General features: G+C 46.1%; 2 protein-coding genes across 3 annotated transcripts in view; both read left to right on the top strand.

Annotated features, from left to right (window-relative positions):
• LOC147632400 (phospholipase A I-like protein) overlaps positions 1-14,817 on the top strand; it is a 41,451-nt gene extending 26,634 nt beyond the window's left edge. Inside the window, exons 10-19 of one of the 2 annotated variants that reach the window (XR_015267191.1) lie at positions 10,636-10,797; positions 11,070-11,277; positions 11,378-11,514; positions 11,602-11,743; positions 11,863-12,072; positions 12,185-12,686; positions 12,807-13,023; positions 13,123-13,212; positions 13,429-14,315; positions 14,443-14,817. Coding sequence is in view for 1 of the 2 variants with exons in the window: in XM_086807207.1 (XP_086663333.1) it covers positions 10,636-10,797; positions 11,070-11,277; positions 11,378-11,514; positions 11,602-11,743; positions 11,863-12,072; positions 12,185-12,686; positions 12,807-13,023; positions 13,123-13,212; positions 13,429-13,881 (2,121 nt within the window). In the remaining variant the exon portion in view is untranslated. Of the gene's footprint in view, positions 1-10,635; positions 10,798-11,069; positions 11,278-11,377; positions 11,515-11,601; positions 11,744-11,862; positions 12,073-12,184; positions 12,687-12,806; positions 13,024-13,122; positions 13,213-13,428 lie in introns of both variants that reach the window. The other variant, XM_086807207.1, reaches the window with a different exon arrangement.
• Positions 6,442-8,167, top strand: LOC147632401 (uncharacterized). Its single transcript, XM_086806856.1, has one exon. The coding sequence runs from the start codon at positions 6,492-6,494 to the stop codon at positions 7,221-7,223; it is 732 nt and encodes a 243-aa protein (XP_086662982.1). The 5' UTR covers positions 6,442-6,491; the 3' UTR covers positions 7,224-8,167.
• Positions 14,818-15,193: the final 376 nt, after the last annotated feature.

Raw genomic sequence — 15,193 nt, 5'->3', positions numbered from 1 at the left:
CAGTGTGTTGCCTCCCATCAAGGTCACCAGCTGATGCCTTTTGTCGATTACCGGCGGCTGCCTCCTGTTGAACCAGCCCGTGGTGGTATCACAGTAACCCTTACCCCAAATACAAATTTAGGGCTCCCACTCAAAGGTAATCAATTTTTGCTTTAGTTCATGGGGCTTTTGTGAATTTATTGCTTCATTGCAAAAATCAAGTGCAAGGCAGCATTAGGGTGTTGGACACACAAAAAATTTAGGGATTTTTTAAAATTTGTGCTTAATTGCACAAGTGCAATTACAGGACACCTAGAATTTTGGGGCTTTAATCAGTTCTTAATTGCACAATTAAAGCTCATTGGTACACAGATTTTTGGGGCTTTTGTAAAAACATACATCAGCCCATTAGTGCTCAAAAATTTGGGGATTTTCAGCATTGCTTATCTGCAGCCTTGTATTCGCAGCAAAACATTTGCATAGGACTTTGTGGTTGCCTAGCATTGCACTCCGGTGCGTTTGGGATTTTGCTTGCAAGTGCTTTTTATAGCGTGTTTGCATCTCTCTTGCAAGAGATTTCAGCACATGGTTGGAAATACGATTGATATATTCAGGGTTTTGTCCCAAGAGGACAAATTGGATGGTAGCAATTACTCCCTGTGGAGTTTCATGGCTTGAAATCTTCTTGTAGCCAAAGGAATATGGGATTATGTGTTAGGTGAAGATGTACGCCCTATTGACATAGCACCTCACACGCCTGGCCATGGTGCTCAACAAGCTAGAGTATCCACTCCTCCCTCACAAGAGCAGAAGAGATGGGATACTCGAGATGCCCAAGCAATGGCTTTGATTGCTTTGTCAATAAAGCAATCAATCATACGGTATACCACATATTCGGTCTTGCAGGACCTGACGACGAGCTTGGGATGTACTTGAAACTATGTATTAGGCAAAGAATGAGGCCAAGGTTGCATTTCTCAAGAAAGAGCTTGAGAACTTGGACATGAATGAAGGTGATAGTATGGTTGATCATCTTATGAAGATCTAGGATCTTCGAGAGCAAGTGCTCAATATTGATGAGGTCATTTCCGAAAAGGAGTTGGTTTCCAAGACACTATCATCTTTGCCATAAACCTACTTGAACTTCCACACATCGCTCACTATCTATGCGGGGAAACGCGGAACCAATTTTGTTTGAAGAGTTGGTTGGTTTGTTACTACAGGAGGAGCAGAATCGGAAGAACAAATCTTCCAGCATGCGTGGTGATGGGGCTTTTGCTGCCCAAGACAAGGGCAAGGGAAAAGCCAAACATAGTTTTCAGCCAAAGGCCTTCACAAAAGGCTAAAAATGATGCAGGTAAGCCCAAGAAAAAGGGCAAATGTCACTACTGCAAGAAGCTAGGTCCTTACTTGAATGAGTGTAGAAAGAGGCTTGCAAAAGAGAAGAAAAAGGAAAGCAGCATGGCTGTAGATTCTTCTTCATCACTTGCAGGGAAAGATGATGCATCAGTAAATCTTGTGCAGGGTGAGTGGACTTTCCTTGCAGTTACGATGCATCATTGGAGCATATGTCTCTCAGTGTCAATGAAAGACACGACACATGGTACTTTGACAGTGGTGCTTCTAAACACATTACCTCACGGAGGGATTTGTTTAAGAAGCTTATGGCTGTCCCTAAAGGCAAGCGGGTAACATGTGCAAACAATTCTTCGTATCCAGTTCAAGGTGTTGGTGAGGTGATCGTCACAACAATAGATGGTGCAGATGTATGTGCCAGGAATTAAGAAGAACTTGCTATCCGTCTCCTCTTTTCTAAAAGAGGATATGCAGTGAACTTTGAGGATGACAAATGCACAGTGAAAGACCGTGAAGATGGCTATGCATTGGTCACTTCCGACACATTGTACCATGGGTTATATCAGCTTGACAGGTATGTAAATCAACCCATTGGTTTTGTGATGCATGGTCATGAAGACAAAGCATGCAAGCTTCGAAAAGCACTTAATGGTCTCAAACAAGCTCCTCGAGCTTGGTATGAGAAGATACATACTTATTTGACCACACAAGGATTTCACATTGGTCCAACGGAGAGCACCCTCTATGTGAAAGAGGATCATGGTACTTTGATTATGCTCATTCTTTATGTGGATGACATGTTGCTAATTGGAAATGACATGGATATTCAATTTGGGGTTTCCTAGTGTAGCAAATTTATGCACATCCTAGGTACAAAGCATTGGCAAGCAGTGAAGCTGATTTTCCGCTATATTCACGGCTTCTTGGATCTTACATTGGTATATCCCAGGGGGGTAGCTTGCAGTTACATGCTTACAGTGATTCCAACTGGGCTGGTGACTATGATACATGGCAATCCACTAGTGGAAGTTGTTTCTTTTTATGCATATCATGGTTGAGCAAAAAGCAGCCCACTGTTGCCACATCTACTTGTAAGGCCGAGTACAGGGCAACCTTTACAGCCACAAAGATTGTGTATGGCTGAGGAGATTGATGACTGATCTTCGTGAGTGCTAGCAAACATCCACCACCATACTCACTGACAGTTAGAGTGCTATAGCCGTGGCACGAAACCCAGTGTTTCATGCACGTACTAAGCACATAGAGATTCATTATCACTATGTTAGGGAGAGGATTCATGGAGGGGAGATCTCATTATCTTCCTGCTCTACACAGGACAATGTTGTAGATCTGTTCACAAAAGCATTGTCTCGAGAGAAGTTTGAAGCTTTCCACAAAGCTTTAGGCTTACTCTCCTATAGAGAGTGATCTGCTCAAACCTTGTACAGGTTCACATTGCCACTACAGGGGGGATTTATTGGCATATATGCTATGAGTTCTGCCACATATGATATGAGTAGTGCCACATGTGAACATGGGCTAACCAAGGGCACTTTTCTCCCTTTGGGTTTTTCCCCTTGGATATTAGGTGTGAAAGGACACCACACTTATTTTGTATTTTGATATTGTGGAGTCAATTCTCTTGCTCTACACATTGTATCTCTTCATCTTCTTATGCTATGAGTTATGCCACATATGATATGAGTAGTGCCACATATGAACATGAGCTAACCACATGCACTTTTCTCCCTTTGGATTTTTTCCCTTGGATATTAGGTGTGAAAGGACACCACACTTATTTTGTATTTTGATATTGTGGAGTCAACTCCCTTGTTCCACACATTGTATCTCTTCATCTTCTTTGACATAAATCATCAACTATCTCTCACGCTCTTGAGAGAGCTTGCTGCTATGTACTTTTGTGTGTGTGTGTGTCTGTTTTTGTGAAACCCTACCCCAACAATTTGACAGGAGGAGTACAGGCCCTAACCTTTCTTGATTTGACCTGTTTTATGCAGATGAGTGGACTTGTGGACATGGTGGCATGATTGGTATTTTGGTAGGCGCTACTTTCCCCGATCATGCACCTGTCATTCTATCCCTGGAGGACCCCCGAAGGCAGGACATACATGTGAGCACCCGGATCTTAGACAACCTCATTCAGGACCCCGAGATACGTAGCAAGATAGAGGAGATTTGGAAGAGTCTAGATTTCCACTGTGGTTCAACTAGAGGAGCTTTGGACGCAGGCCTTGGAGAGATCAACACTTTATTACAGGAGGTCAGACTAGATGGTTTTGAAGTGCAGGAGGGGAGCATCGGTTGGAGCCATGCCCTATTGCGGCGGTTTCAGGAGAGTGTCCCAAATAGCCTGTGGATAGAGGGCCAATTGGTTGCAGATTGTACAAAGTTTCATCGAGGAGCGGAGGGTGGAGTATAGATACCATGCTAGAGCCTCTTTTTGGACCCAAGCGGGAGGAGCAGGGTCATTGGAGATTTCTTTGAGATTTCACGCCCACACAAGTGGAGGGATGGTATCCGCGGGTTGCAAGGCCAGGATGGATCCATAGTTGTAGATCCCTCCATAAGCAGGTCTGGTGGTACAGGAGAGATGCGGTCCCTCCCGCTCTTCGGACTTTTCTGTTGACACCCTTTAATGCAGAGGAGCTTGCGGAGGCTCTGACGGCACTCACTCAGGGCAAATGCCCAGGAGAAGATGGGCTTCCGGTTTCCTTATTTCTTCAACGTTGGGATCTCATGGAAGGCGGCTTCAAAGTTGCTTAAAATTATATTATGATCACAGGATCCATGGTAGAGAGGCTGTCAGAGGGATTGATCCATTTGATTCCCAAGGAGGGTGGTGACAAATTGGAGATTCGACAATGCAGACCCATCACCCTGCGAGGGACCGCCTACAAAATTCTATCCAAGGCCATCAGCCGGCGATTGCAGTCCTTCCTCCCCGATTTGATTCACGATATGCAGATGGGTTTCGTCGAGGATCGGAGGCAACCACGTTTCGGCTAGGTTGAGGTAGTAATTTTATTGTTCTCCTTTTGGATTTTTAGAAAGCCTATGGCATGGTAGAGTGGAACGATGTGCCGGATGGGATTTCTAGAGGAGTGGGTCCAAGGTGTTTCTGGACTCTACTTGGCTTAACACAGCCAAGTTCTCATTGAGGGAGCCAGAGGCGACAGATTTCCAGTTTCTTGCTCTGTCTGGCAGGGCTGTCCACAGGCACGTTATCTATTTCTGTTTGTTACTGAGGCCATGAGTAGTTTTCTCTCCGCTTAGGAGAGAGGGCTCCAAGGGCTGCATCTTCACATCTGTGTGCAAGAGGACCTGCTTGATTCAGAGTTCGTCGATGACACAAGAACATACCTATCTAGAGATGAGGGAAATCTCGAGAGATTCGTCGACGGGATAGAGATCTTTTGTTGTGCATTTGGAGCACATACCAACTGGCACAAGTTGTGTGGATTCTGGGTTGGCTCATTGCTTGTCTCGAATTGGAGTCAAGTTGAGGCTTTTCAGTGGATCCCTAGTGGCACTCCGTGGTGGTGAACCAGGTTCTTCTTGGCATTGTGTGGTATATCACCTCCTGGTGGGTCTTCCCCCGGGCTTGCATTGGTTAGGTTCAATGGTTGATTTGTAACTTTCTTTGGACTGGTAGTGACGAGAGGCCTGTCTGGGCCAAGCTGGCCTAGAGAGTCATCATTCAGCTGCACATAGTGGGGGCCTGGGCATCATCGACCCCTCTATTCAAAGCTGTGCACTTTTGGGCAAGTTGATAGCTCGTGGGCTTTCTTCCGACGGTGAGCCTTGGAAGGACTTCCTTCTGGCTAGGATCTCCGCCCACACCCCAGTTTTAGGAGGCCCTTGGCCCCAAAGCACGAGATGGATCTTCACGGAGATGCGGGCTTGTGGCTTTAGCCTTGCGTTTGAGGACAGATTTGCAGCCAGCCTATTGGGTGCTTGGGATCATCTCAGGCCGGCCCTTCAATAGTCCACTCTAGTTGCATCCGAGGAGCGCCTTTGACAGCCTTTGATCTGGAATCCCCTAGTCCGTTTGCCCAATAGTCACATGCTAGGGTCCCCCCCCCCCCGTATCATGTGGAGCTTTGAGTATGGGTCTTGCTTAGTCACTTGGAGATTGGCTTATTTTTAGATAGCTGAGCCTCGCTGGGATACGAGGTAGGGATAGACTTAGCCTCGACATCGACTTAGTCTCTCTCTCTCTCTCTCTCTCTCTCTCTCTCTATTAGATGTCACATGGTTGTAACTTTGGTCTCATAGGTCACTTTGGCCTTTTGAAGACGTTAATATAACATTTCATTTCATTTCATCTCTCTCTCTCTCTCTCTCTCTCTCTCTCTCTCTCTCTCTCTGTGTCGTCCCCCTTTCTTGCCTCTTGCCCATTTGGAACCTATTTTGCCTCTTGCCCGTCGTTTCACTCTCCGCCCTCTCTCTCTCTCTCTCTCTCTCTCCCCTTTCCCGCCTCCTGCCCATTTCGAACCTGTTTTGCCTCTTGCCCGTCGCTTCACTCTCTGCCCTCTCTCACTGTTCGCCCGCCGCCTCTTCCCTGTGCCCGTCTCTTCACTCTCCGCCCTCTCTCTCTCTCTCTCTCTCTCTGTGTCGCCCCCCTTTCCCGCCTCCTACCCATTTCGAACCTGTTTTGCCCTCCTGTGCCCGTCTCTCTCTCTCTCTCTCTCTCTCTCTCTCTCTCTGTGTCTTTGTGTCGCCCCCCTTTCCCGCCTCCTGCCCATTTCGAACCTGTTTTGCCTCTTGCCCGTCGCTTTACTCTCCGCCCTCTCTCTCACTGTTCACCCGCCGCCTCTTCCCTGTGCCCGTCGCTTCACTCTCCGCTCTCTCTCTCTCTCTCTCTCTCTCTCTCTCTCTCTCTCTATGTGTCGCCCCCCTTTCCCGCCTCCTGCCCATTTCGAACCTGTTTTGCCCTCCTTTCCCACCCACCCTTGCTCAGGCCCCCAAGGTAGCAACATAACTCTCTCTCTCTCTCTCTCTCTCTCTCTCTCTCTCTCTCTCCTGTTGCCTATCTTTCTCTCTCTTCACAACAGCCCCCTCTGGCCTCTCTCTTCCTATGGCCAAGGGTTAATTGATTTTTAACCCAAAACCAGCCTTTTTCAGCCCAAGACAAGATGGAGAGGATCGACATTGAAGACCTGATCAAGGCAGCCATCCAACAACACAAGAAAGAGACGGACAATGCAATTAATATGGTCAACCGGAGCCTTCTTGACAAAGTCAAGAAGCTTGAAGCGCGGATAGCAGCCCAAGATGCAGAGATCGCAAATCTCAAGATAGAGATAGAAGAAGCACGTGCTCAACATAAGCTCAAGGAAGGTGAAATTCAGCCCGTCATGATGGAGGAGCTGAACACCATCAAGGCCCAAGTGAGAACACTTCAAGAGGGAGAAGAAAAGAAAGCCCTGGAGACCTCCTCGTGGGTGGAGGTGCTCACGAAGACGCAAAAGCAAGTAGATAAAGCGGAGAAATGGATAGAAGTGGTCAAGAAAGGTAAGAACAAGGAGGCCGAAAGCACATCTACCTCGAAGATTATCAACCTAACCATTGAGGAAGAACAAAGAAGAAAGACAAGGGAACTTCATGTGCGGATCACGGGGCTTAAGGACGGTGACAATGTAGAGGAGGAAGCCAAAGATTTATACATACGCATGGGCATTTCGAGGCCTACACACACGGGGGCTTGGAGAGTGGGCAAGAAAGACAAGAATGGAGGAGAGAGCTCGAAGGAGAGAGCTCTCATTTTACGCTTTCCCACCTTGGAGGCCAAGAAGGATTTCTTGGCCAAGCGCTCCGCCCTTAAGAAAACGGGCATCTTTTTAGGAGATGACCTCACCTTGGCATAGCTAGCACATATGAGGGAGTGCATGCCGGAGATTAGGGCAGCCAGAGAAAAAGGGAAGCTAGCATTTTACAGAGGAGGCAGAGTGGTGATACTAGAGAGACGCACCACCTGACGGTGCGAGACCTCTGGGACGAGTTTGAGACTTGCAGTATGGAACTGCAACGGAGCATTGAGACTGGATGTGGGGGCCTTTGAGGACAGCTTCAGAGATAGGGACATCATCTTCTACTCGGAGACACATCAGGCCCCAGGCAGCACATTACCGAGCGTGGCGGGATACAGATGGGAGACGACTTGTAGACAGGAGGCCCGTTTGAAGCATGGTGCTCGCGGATCCGGAGGAGTTGCAGTTCTTTTTAGGGAGGAGCTTCAGCCACTCATCCATGTTATGCGCCGTGATGAGAGCGCGAAGTACATGTGGGTCAGAGTGAGGGCAGATGAGGGTAGACCCCTATACATTGCTATATGTTACTTTCCACCCAGCACATCTCATTATGCCAAAGGCACTTGGATACTTTACATGCTTATGCACAGGACAGTGGGCTCTCAGCTAACCTTGGTAAGACCAAGGTTATGGTGTTTAACACTACAGCTCAGTGGGTCTGGAGATCAGCGCCTATTTTCACATATGGGCAGGAGACAGTGGAGTATGTTGACTCATACACATATCTTGGAGTGGTGTTCAACTGGGCCCACATTTTCTATGAGGGGGGCAGCAGAGGCCAGATTGACTAGAGGATATGCAGCACTAGGAGGTCTAGAGAGGATGTGCTCACAGGTACAGTTTCAGGAGCCACGCACTAAGCTGTGGCTTTTTGACACGCTGGTCACATCGGCTATGCTATATGGAGTACAGATCTGGGGGCCTAGCCTAGATCGTCACAGTCGATCAGGATGCACATACGATGGATGGAGATCGATGGAGAGACCACTTGTGTCCATGATCTCCAGGGTGATTCAAGCTGAGGCCTCGGTACCCCATGAGATTATCCGAGCCAAGATGGGAGCACCACCGATCGTAGTCGAGGCTCTTGCCAGATCAGTTAGACCGAGCTACATGGATACCCAATTGTCTCATGGATTGAGGTGCGCCATTGGGCAGATCCGCACCTCTTCACATTAGTTAGAGATAGAGACAGGCAGATTTAGAGGCATACCTCCAGGGGATAGGATATGTCAGATTTGTTGGATAGAGCCAGAGACGGAGGAGCACTACATCTGTCGCTGCACAGCATATTATGAGATTCGAGGACGCTACCATTGCCTTTTCAGAGAGGGATTTGGACCACTGGCTAGAGTCATGGACTATTGTGATCAGCGATGCTTGGGTTTTTATCTCCTGGAGATCCGCAGGCTCAGAGAGTCCATTATGAGGAGCAGACGCCCGACTGGCAGGGAGTCCACACAGAGACAGATTACTGACTTCTTTAGAGGGACTACCCGGGAGGACACACAGTCGACAGCCCAAGAGTGGGCACCCCGTGGGACTCTAGTTGAGAGAGCTATCTAGTTGGGCAGATCCAGACGCCCGAGGGTTCGCAGATCCTTACATCAGAGACGGTGCCTACACGGGAGGATTCAGAGCATCATTGCGAGGCATCGGGCTCGTCCGACCAGGCATCTCACTATGGCAGATATCCAGGCCATCCGGCAGAGACCCATGCTAGAGCTCCTAGGATGATTACCACTCCAGCTTATACTGTTGTACTCACTGTCACTTTTGTACTCCCCCATATTCATGTATTCATGTATCCATGTACTCATGTACCCCATTTTGACTAGTAGCATTAGCTTCCCACTCTCCCTAGTTGCTACTTCCGGATGCTCCCTATACTGCTGTATTGTAGGGCTAGATACTTACCTTCAGTCCTTTCTTTTCGTTTCCAGATAGTGTATCAGATGTCATATGGTTGTAACTTTGGTCTCATAGGTCACTTTGGCCTTTTGAAGACGTTAATGTAACATTTCATTTCCCCCCCCCTCCCCCCCCTCCTCCCCCCCCTCTGGCAGTGGTTGGGAGTATTCACCACACCAGACATTCCTTTAGCCGTCCATGGCACGGATGAGAGCTCTGCCTTACCCACCTTCCCTATCGGACCACATGGTAGACTTGAGAGAGTAGAGCTCTCTTTGGAAGCACTTTGCAGAGTGAGGGTGATTGGTTTCCCATACCCTCCGTGGACAGTGGGGGGAGCTTCAGGGTGGCTCTCCGATCGTATGTGGAAGCACCATGAGGCCTTCCTGAGGATTTTGTGTCATGAGGCCTTAGTGAGGATTTTGCGTCATTGTCAGTGGTAGTGAGCCCACTTGGCACTATAGACCACCTCTGTGGCTGTTTCCCCCCCTCCCCCTCCTTGTATGAGAGCCTTCTCCTCCCGGAGCGGTCAGCCTGAGGAGAAGAGCATCCTTTCCTCTAGTTTCTTGTTTCTTGCTCCTTCCTATGGGGCTGAGTTTGTACTTGGCCATTACGGCTGCTTTGTTTGGTAACTAATGGAAGGATCTTTTTCCGGGAAAAAAAGAGAGGAGGATTCGTTGGTGGAGACCTCTCAAAACCAGGAAGTTTTAGCTTGGCTTTAGCCTTATAGTTGATTGTGGGCTTTGATGGTATGGAACATTGCGGCATATACATTCTTCAGATGGGCTATGGTTGGTTGGTGAGCTTGCCAGCACTCCCCTTACTAGTCCTCATATTTGATTCATCATCAGGTACTCAGGTTAGGGCCTAGCTACTTGTAGTATTGTACTCGTTTTAGTGCCTGTGTCAGAGAGACCCAGCCAATTTTCTAATGGAAAATATCCAGGAGTGATCTTACTGTTTTGATGCATTGATGCAGAAATGAACTCGATAAGCCCTTGTTCTCTTTTATTTTGCTTATTAAATTTTGGTTTATCTTTACTAGTATGCTTCACTCTTGGCCAAATGCACGTGATTACAGGTAGTGTCCATCAATCACGACCCATCAGCTAGTAGTGGTTCTCATCTCTACTTAGGGGTTCCATCAGATTTACAATATTCTCAATAAGAACTACTATAACATCCTTTTTGGTTTATAAAGGGATAAAATTATTTGTGTGTGTTAGTTGTAGAAGTACCAGTTGATTGTTACTTTGAGCTAGCTATTGGATATCAAGGTTCCTAATCGTCTGGAAGGTTGCATAAGGAAATCCACCAATGTGGAGCAGATTTTTTTTTCTTTTATATGGACTTCAACCAATTGCCATCAACTCAAAATTGGAAGTAACAATGGTCGTGTGTGCGTGTGTGTATGCATGCCTTAGTAATCATACATACCAAGGGCTCGTTATAGTAGAGGTATTTTTTCCTTGAAAGGGTTTCTTGAAGAATGGTCTTTGAAACTTGAAAGTGAATTTTCTGTTTCTCAAAAAGGTTTTTGGTAACTATGGACCTGCAGCATAATGCGGATGAGTTTGAGCGCCTACTGAAGGAGATGTGTGCTGATGAAGATGGTGACTTGCTAATAGAGTCTGCAGTGAAGGGTACTCCAAAGGTATTTGCAGTATCGACACTTGTGAGCGTTATGCCAGCACAACCATTTGTATTCAGAAACTATCAGGTGTGCAAGTCAAACTTTTTTTCGAGTTCTGTACGGGGCACGTTCATATTAATAAAGCAAGTAATATATGCCATATTGTAACTATTGTTATTTGTGTTAATATATTGATATGCTTTCATACATCTAGAAACTTAATTCCTACCTACAACAGAAAATCAATATACAAGACAAAACTTGCTTCATTTTATCCTAATTAGCATGTTTTTGTGAGAATCTAAAAATTATATCAGCCCTGTCAAAATTTGGTACATTGATGTCTGCCCTTTTGACAGTACCCGGTAGGAACTCCTGAAACAGTGCCATGGACGACTGATGGTCCAGCCGCTTCAGTGTTTGGAACCCCTGCCACAGCAACCCCTTTGTCAACTCAGACCGGCTCCAATAGACGAAGCGCATTTATTGGTAGCTGTAAGCATTGCATTTGGGAAGCTATACGAGCCTCTTCTGCTGCACCATATTATCTGGACGATTTCTCATCTGGTAAGCTTCAAGTCAGAACACCGAATAACCAGTACACACAGAACTGCACTTATATCTTACATGTACACAATGACCTGAAAAGTAGAGTTTCTTCCTATAGATGCAAATCGCTGGCAGGATGGGGCCATTGTTGCTAACAATCCGACAGTCATTGCCATACGCGAAGCACAGCTTTTATGGCCGGACACTAGAATAGGCTGCCTTGTCTCGATCGGCTGTGGCAATGTTCCAACAAAGGTGTGAATGCTAACCTTCAATTTTTCTTTGCGCAAGGAAAATATGTATACAAAGATGAGCCCTTTTAACTTTGAGAACATGTCATAGCCTAGAGGAAAAGGAGGCTGGCGCTACTTGGATACTGGCCAAGTTTTGATAGAAAGTGCATGTTCAGTAGAACGTGTTGAGGAAGCTTTGGATACACTGCTACCCATGTTACCTGACATACAGTACTTCCGCTTTAACCCAGGTGAATGATAAGCTCTCTGCTCTGTCGAATTGCAGCACCGCTCTTTTTTCTGTAGAAACCTTCATGTGGAGGAGAAAATCAAGCTGAATACCTCAACTGGCACTTCTGTTATGCTGCAGTTGATGACAGGTGTGGGATGGAGCTTGATGAGACTGATCCTACTGTTTGGTTAAAACTTGAGGCTGCAACACAAGAGTACATTGATGCCAATTCAGTTGCATTTCAATCAGCATGCGATTGTGTGGTCCCCCCTTTGCCAGAGGAGGATCAATGGGCAGAGAGATTGCGGCATGCTCCCGTACCAGGGAAAACAAAGCGATCTGATAAAGGTGTCGTTTGTGCAATCTCTGGAAATAGTTTTATTGAATTATTGTAACTTGAATTGAATTATGAAGCATCTTTCCCTCTCCTTTTCTGTGTTTTTCTGTGCATTCTCTGCAGTAAAAAATGCAGATGATGAGGTTGGACCTCGTCTGGGATGGAGGAGGAGAGTATTTTTGGTAGAAGCATGGGGGAGCACGGAGGCCCTGAAGCTTTCTGGACATACTCGCTCATTGGAGTCTTTCTGTTCTCAACACAGAATCAAGCTGGAAAAGTTCAGTAGCAGTTCTGGTGCTTCAAGCACTGCTGCGTCAATCAGCACTCCGTTTACATCGCCGTTGTTCTCTGGGAGTTTCCCAGGCAGTCCACTGCTACGTAGTCCAGAGTTAGGACTGCATCAGTTGGGCCATCCTGATGTTGTCCCTCCGCTTAGTTTAGATGGTGGTAGCCAGAGCCAGCTGCTTTCAGGGATGATCTCACACTCACCTCAAAGGTCTCCTCCTTTAGGTCCACGACAGCTTTCTGTACCAGTTTCCTTGCTGAATGAAAGGCTGCAGAGGTCTCCCCAAGTTGGTATTGTTCACCTGGCACTTCAAAGTGACTCTGCCGGCCTGATCCTCGCGTTAGTATTCTAGAAACCAAATTTACTTATGGTCTTAATACATTCAAGTGATTCAAGGATTTTTCAGAGAAACTGTCAGTAATCTTGCATGTGGGCGTGTGAGTGGGTCTAAAATTGCAGCTGGCAGAGTGATATTTTTGCTGTGGCTGAGCCGGGAGTATCTGCAGATGCATTCTTGCAAAGTGTGATGGCAAACATGCGCCTGTATTCCGGAAGTAAGCATAAAAAAAGGCACCTTGTGCCTCCGAAGATCTCAACAGTTGCCAGTCTTGTATCTGAGTTTCCAAAGTTCTTCATAGGAAGAGCTCTTTACCGTTTCATCGGAAGGCAAACACAGGTTGGTTCTCAAAAACCAAATGGCAAGAATTGTGGCTATCTTTTACGTAACTGCTTCTGAGTGTCCCGGTGCATAAGCGGAAAAATTGGACAAGTGCAGGTTCTAGCTGATGAGCAAGAGGTGGGGGCTTATCTGTTTCAAAGGACTCTTCCATCAACCCTTTTGAATGCTGAAGATGCACAATGGATGGTAAGATACAAAGGGCAAGTCTGTACCTATTTTGCATTCATATATGCTAATCTATTGTGCTCTTGGCTTTTCACAAGCCTTTGAAGATGCAGGATGGATGGTAAGATACGAAGGGCAAGTCTGTACTTATTTTGCATTCATAGATGCTAATCTATGTGCTCTTCGCTTTTCTCACAAGCCTTTGAAGGGTAGTGATTGACCTCTATTGTGGTTCAGGTGGGTGCATGGCGAGACAGGATAGTGATTTGCACAGGAAAGTATGGGCCACCAGCTCCACTGTTAAAAGCTTTCTTAGATGCAGGAGCAAAGGCAGTGATTGCATCTTCACTCGAGCTCCCTGTAGGACAGCAAAATGCAGTATCTGAAACGATCATGGACTCGACTACCTATTTACAAGATAGAGTGTCAGGAACTTTTGTCATCGGGGATGAAGAGGATGAGGAAGAGGCAGACTTGAATACTCCTGACAGTGACTGGGAAGATGGTGACTTTGAAAGATGTGAGCAGAGGGTTAAGAGGCAAGAAATAGAAGAAACAGAGCTTGCATCCTTTATTAGTACCTTTTACAGTGCTGTTTTCAAAGATGGTGTTAGTGCTGATTTTGCCCTACGAAAGGCTATGGAAACCCATTCAAAGATGCAATATCAATGCCATCTTCCTAGTAGGTGAAGTAAGCATGTCAACATAGTTCTACACTAGTTGGCATAACTGCAGCCATTATGAAACTCACCTGGATCTTTCGGCTAATTCTTGGCAGAAGCATAAATAACCTGTTTAACAGGGCATTTCCCACCTCCTTCGCAGCAACTCTGCCTACTTATTAGAGGCTTGTCTCGCGGTCAAACATTGGACTCCTGTAGACCTTCAATTCTCTTGTAATCATGAAGGTCCGATTTCCAACACACACCAACTGCAAGCAGTGGCCAATTAAGCTTTTTCCTACATTTAGTGAGAGCTTACAAGCCTAATAACATAGTTCTACACTAGTTGACATGAGGAGAGCCTTGAGACCAAACCTTTTCTTTTCTTTGGTGCCTGCCACAACCTGAGGGGCACCATACTTTTTGCCTTCTTCAGTGAGTCCACCAACTTCGAGGCTAAATGTACTACTTCCATGCTTTGGCACATTCAATTTGATTGTGAAAGGCTTTCAGATAGAAGAAGCCTCTTATCTGAGATATCTCAGATAAGCAATGCTTACTAATTTTGTTGCATCTTTTTGGTGGCCAGAAATTATTGTACTTGATGAGACATTTCCGTAACTATCACGACAGAGAAGCAGAGATGTAAAGCAAGGAGGCAGGGTCATAACTTGCTGTTATTGTCAGTGATTTCTTCTGGCATGTTGTATTCTTATTAGATGGCAATTCCCTGTTACCAAGGAGGGAATCACGATGATGCTGATACACATAACACTTCAATATGCTATATAAGGTGTTTTGGTGCTTTGTAATGGAGTGCCCTTCTGCATGGGACAAAAGACATCTGTGATATTGTCAGATCCCCTTATAAACGTGGTTTAATGAGAAGTATTTTTCAGAGAACTCTGATATTAATTTCAAAAGATGAAAAAAGAGATCATGCAAATTATTCTTAATTATCTAATATAGATACCTGGCAACTCTGCAAGGTGGAGTGGAACAGTTTTCCTCCTATTCTGATAAACTTGGGCATTATTAGGAGTTATTCTTCCCTTGCTTGGTTGTTTCTCTGTATATATCCAATACAATGTCACTTCCTAGATTTGAAAGCTCGTGGGACAGTTGCAGTGAACAGGGCACCCTCCCCTCCTCCAAGCACAATCCATTGTTACTCATCAATAAAAGCAATGGTCCTCTTCAATGCTCATACACTGGCATGTGTGGATTGCCAACCATGCTTTAAGGAGGTGCATGTTAAGCTAGCCTGCAACTATGGATCCTTTGAACCATAAAAGTTGAGCTATGTGATTATCGGAATTGTGGGTCTAGTGGTGACAAAT

The sequence above is a fragment of the Cibotium barometz genome, chromosome 13, assembly GCF_041138505.1.
Source record: "Cibotium barometz isolate CiBa-2024 chromosome 13, ASM4113850v1, whole genome shotgun sequence".
NCBI classification, from domain to species: Eukaryota; Viridiplantae; Streptophyta; class Polypodiopsida; order Cyatheales; family Cibotiaceae; genus Cibotium; species Cibotium barometz.
This window is presented reverse-complemented; position numbering and strand designations above follow the sequence as displayed.

Bases quoted from the DNA above. Each gene is read 5' to 3' on its own strand.
- LOC147632401 (XM_086806856.1), top strand. From the start codon at position 6,492: ATGGAGAGGATCGACATTGAAGACCTGATCAAGGCAGCCATCCAACAA.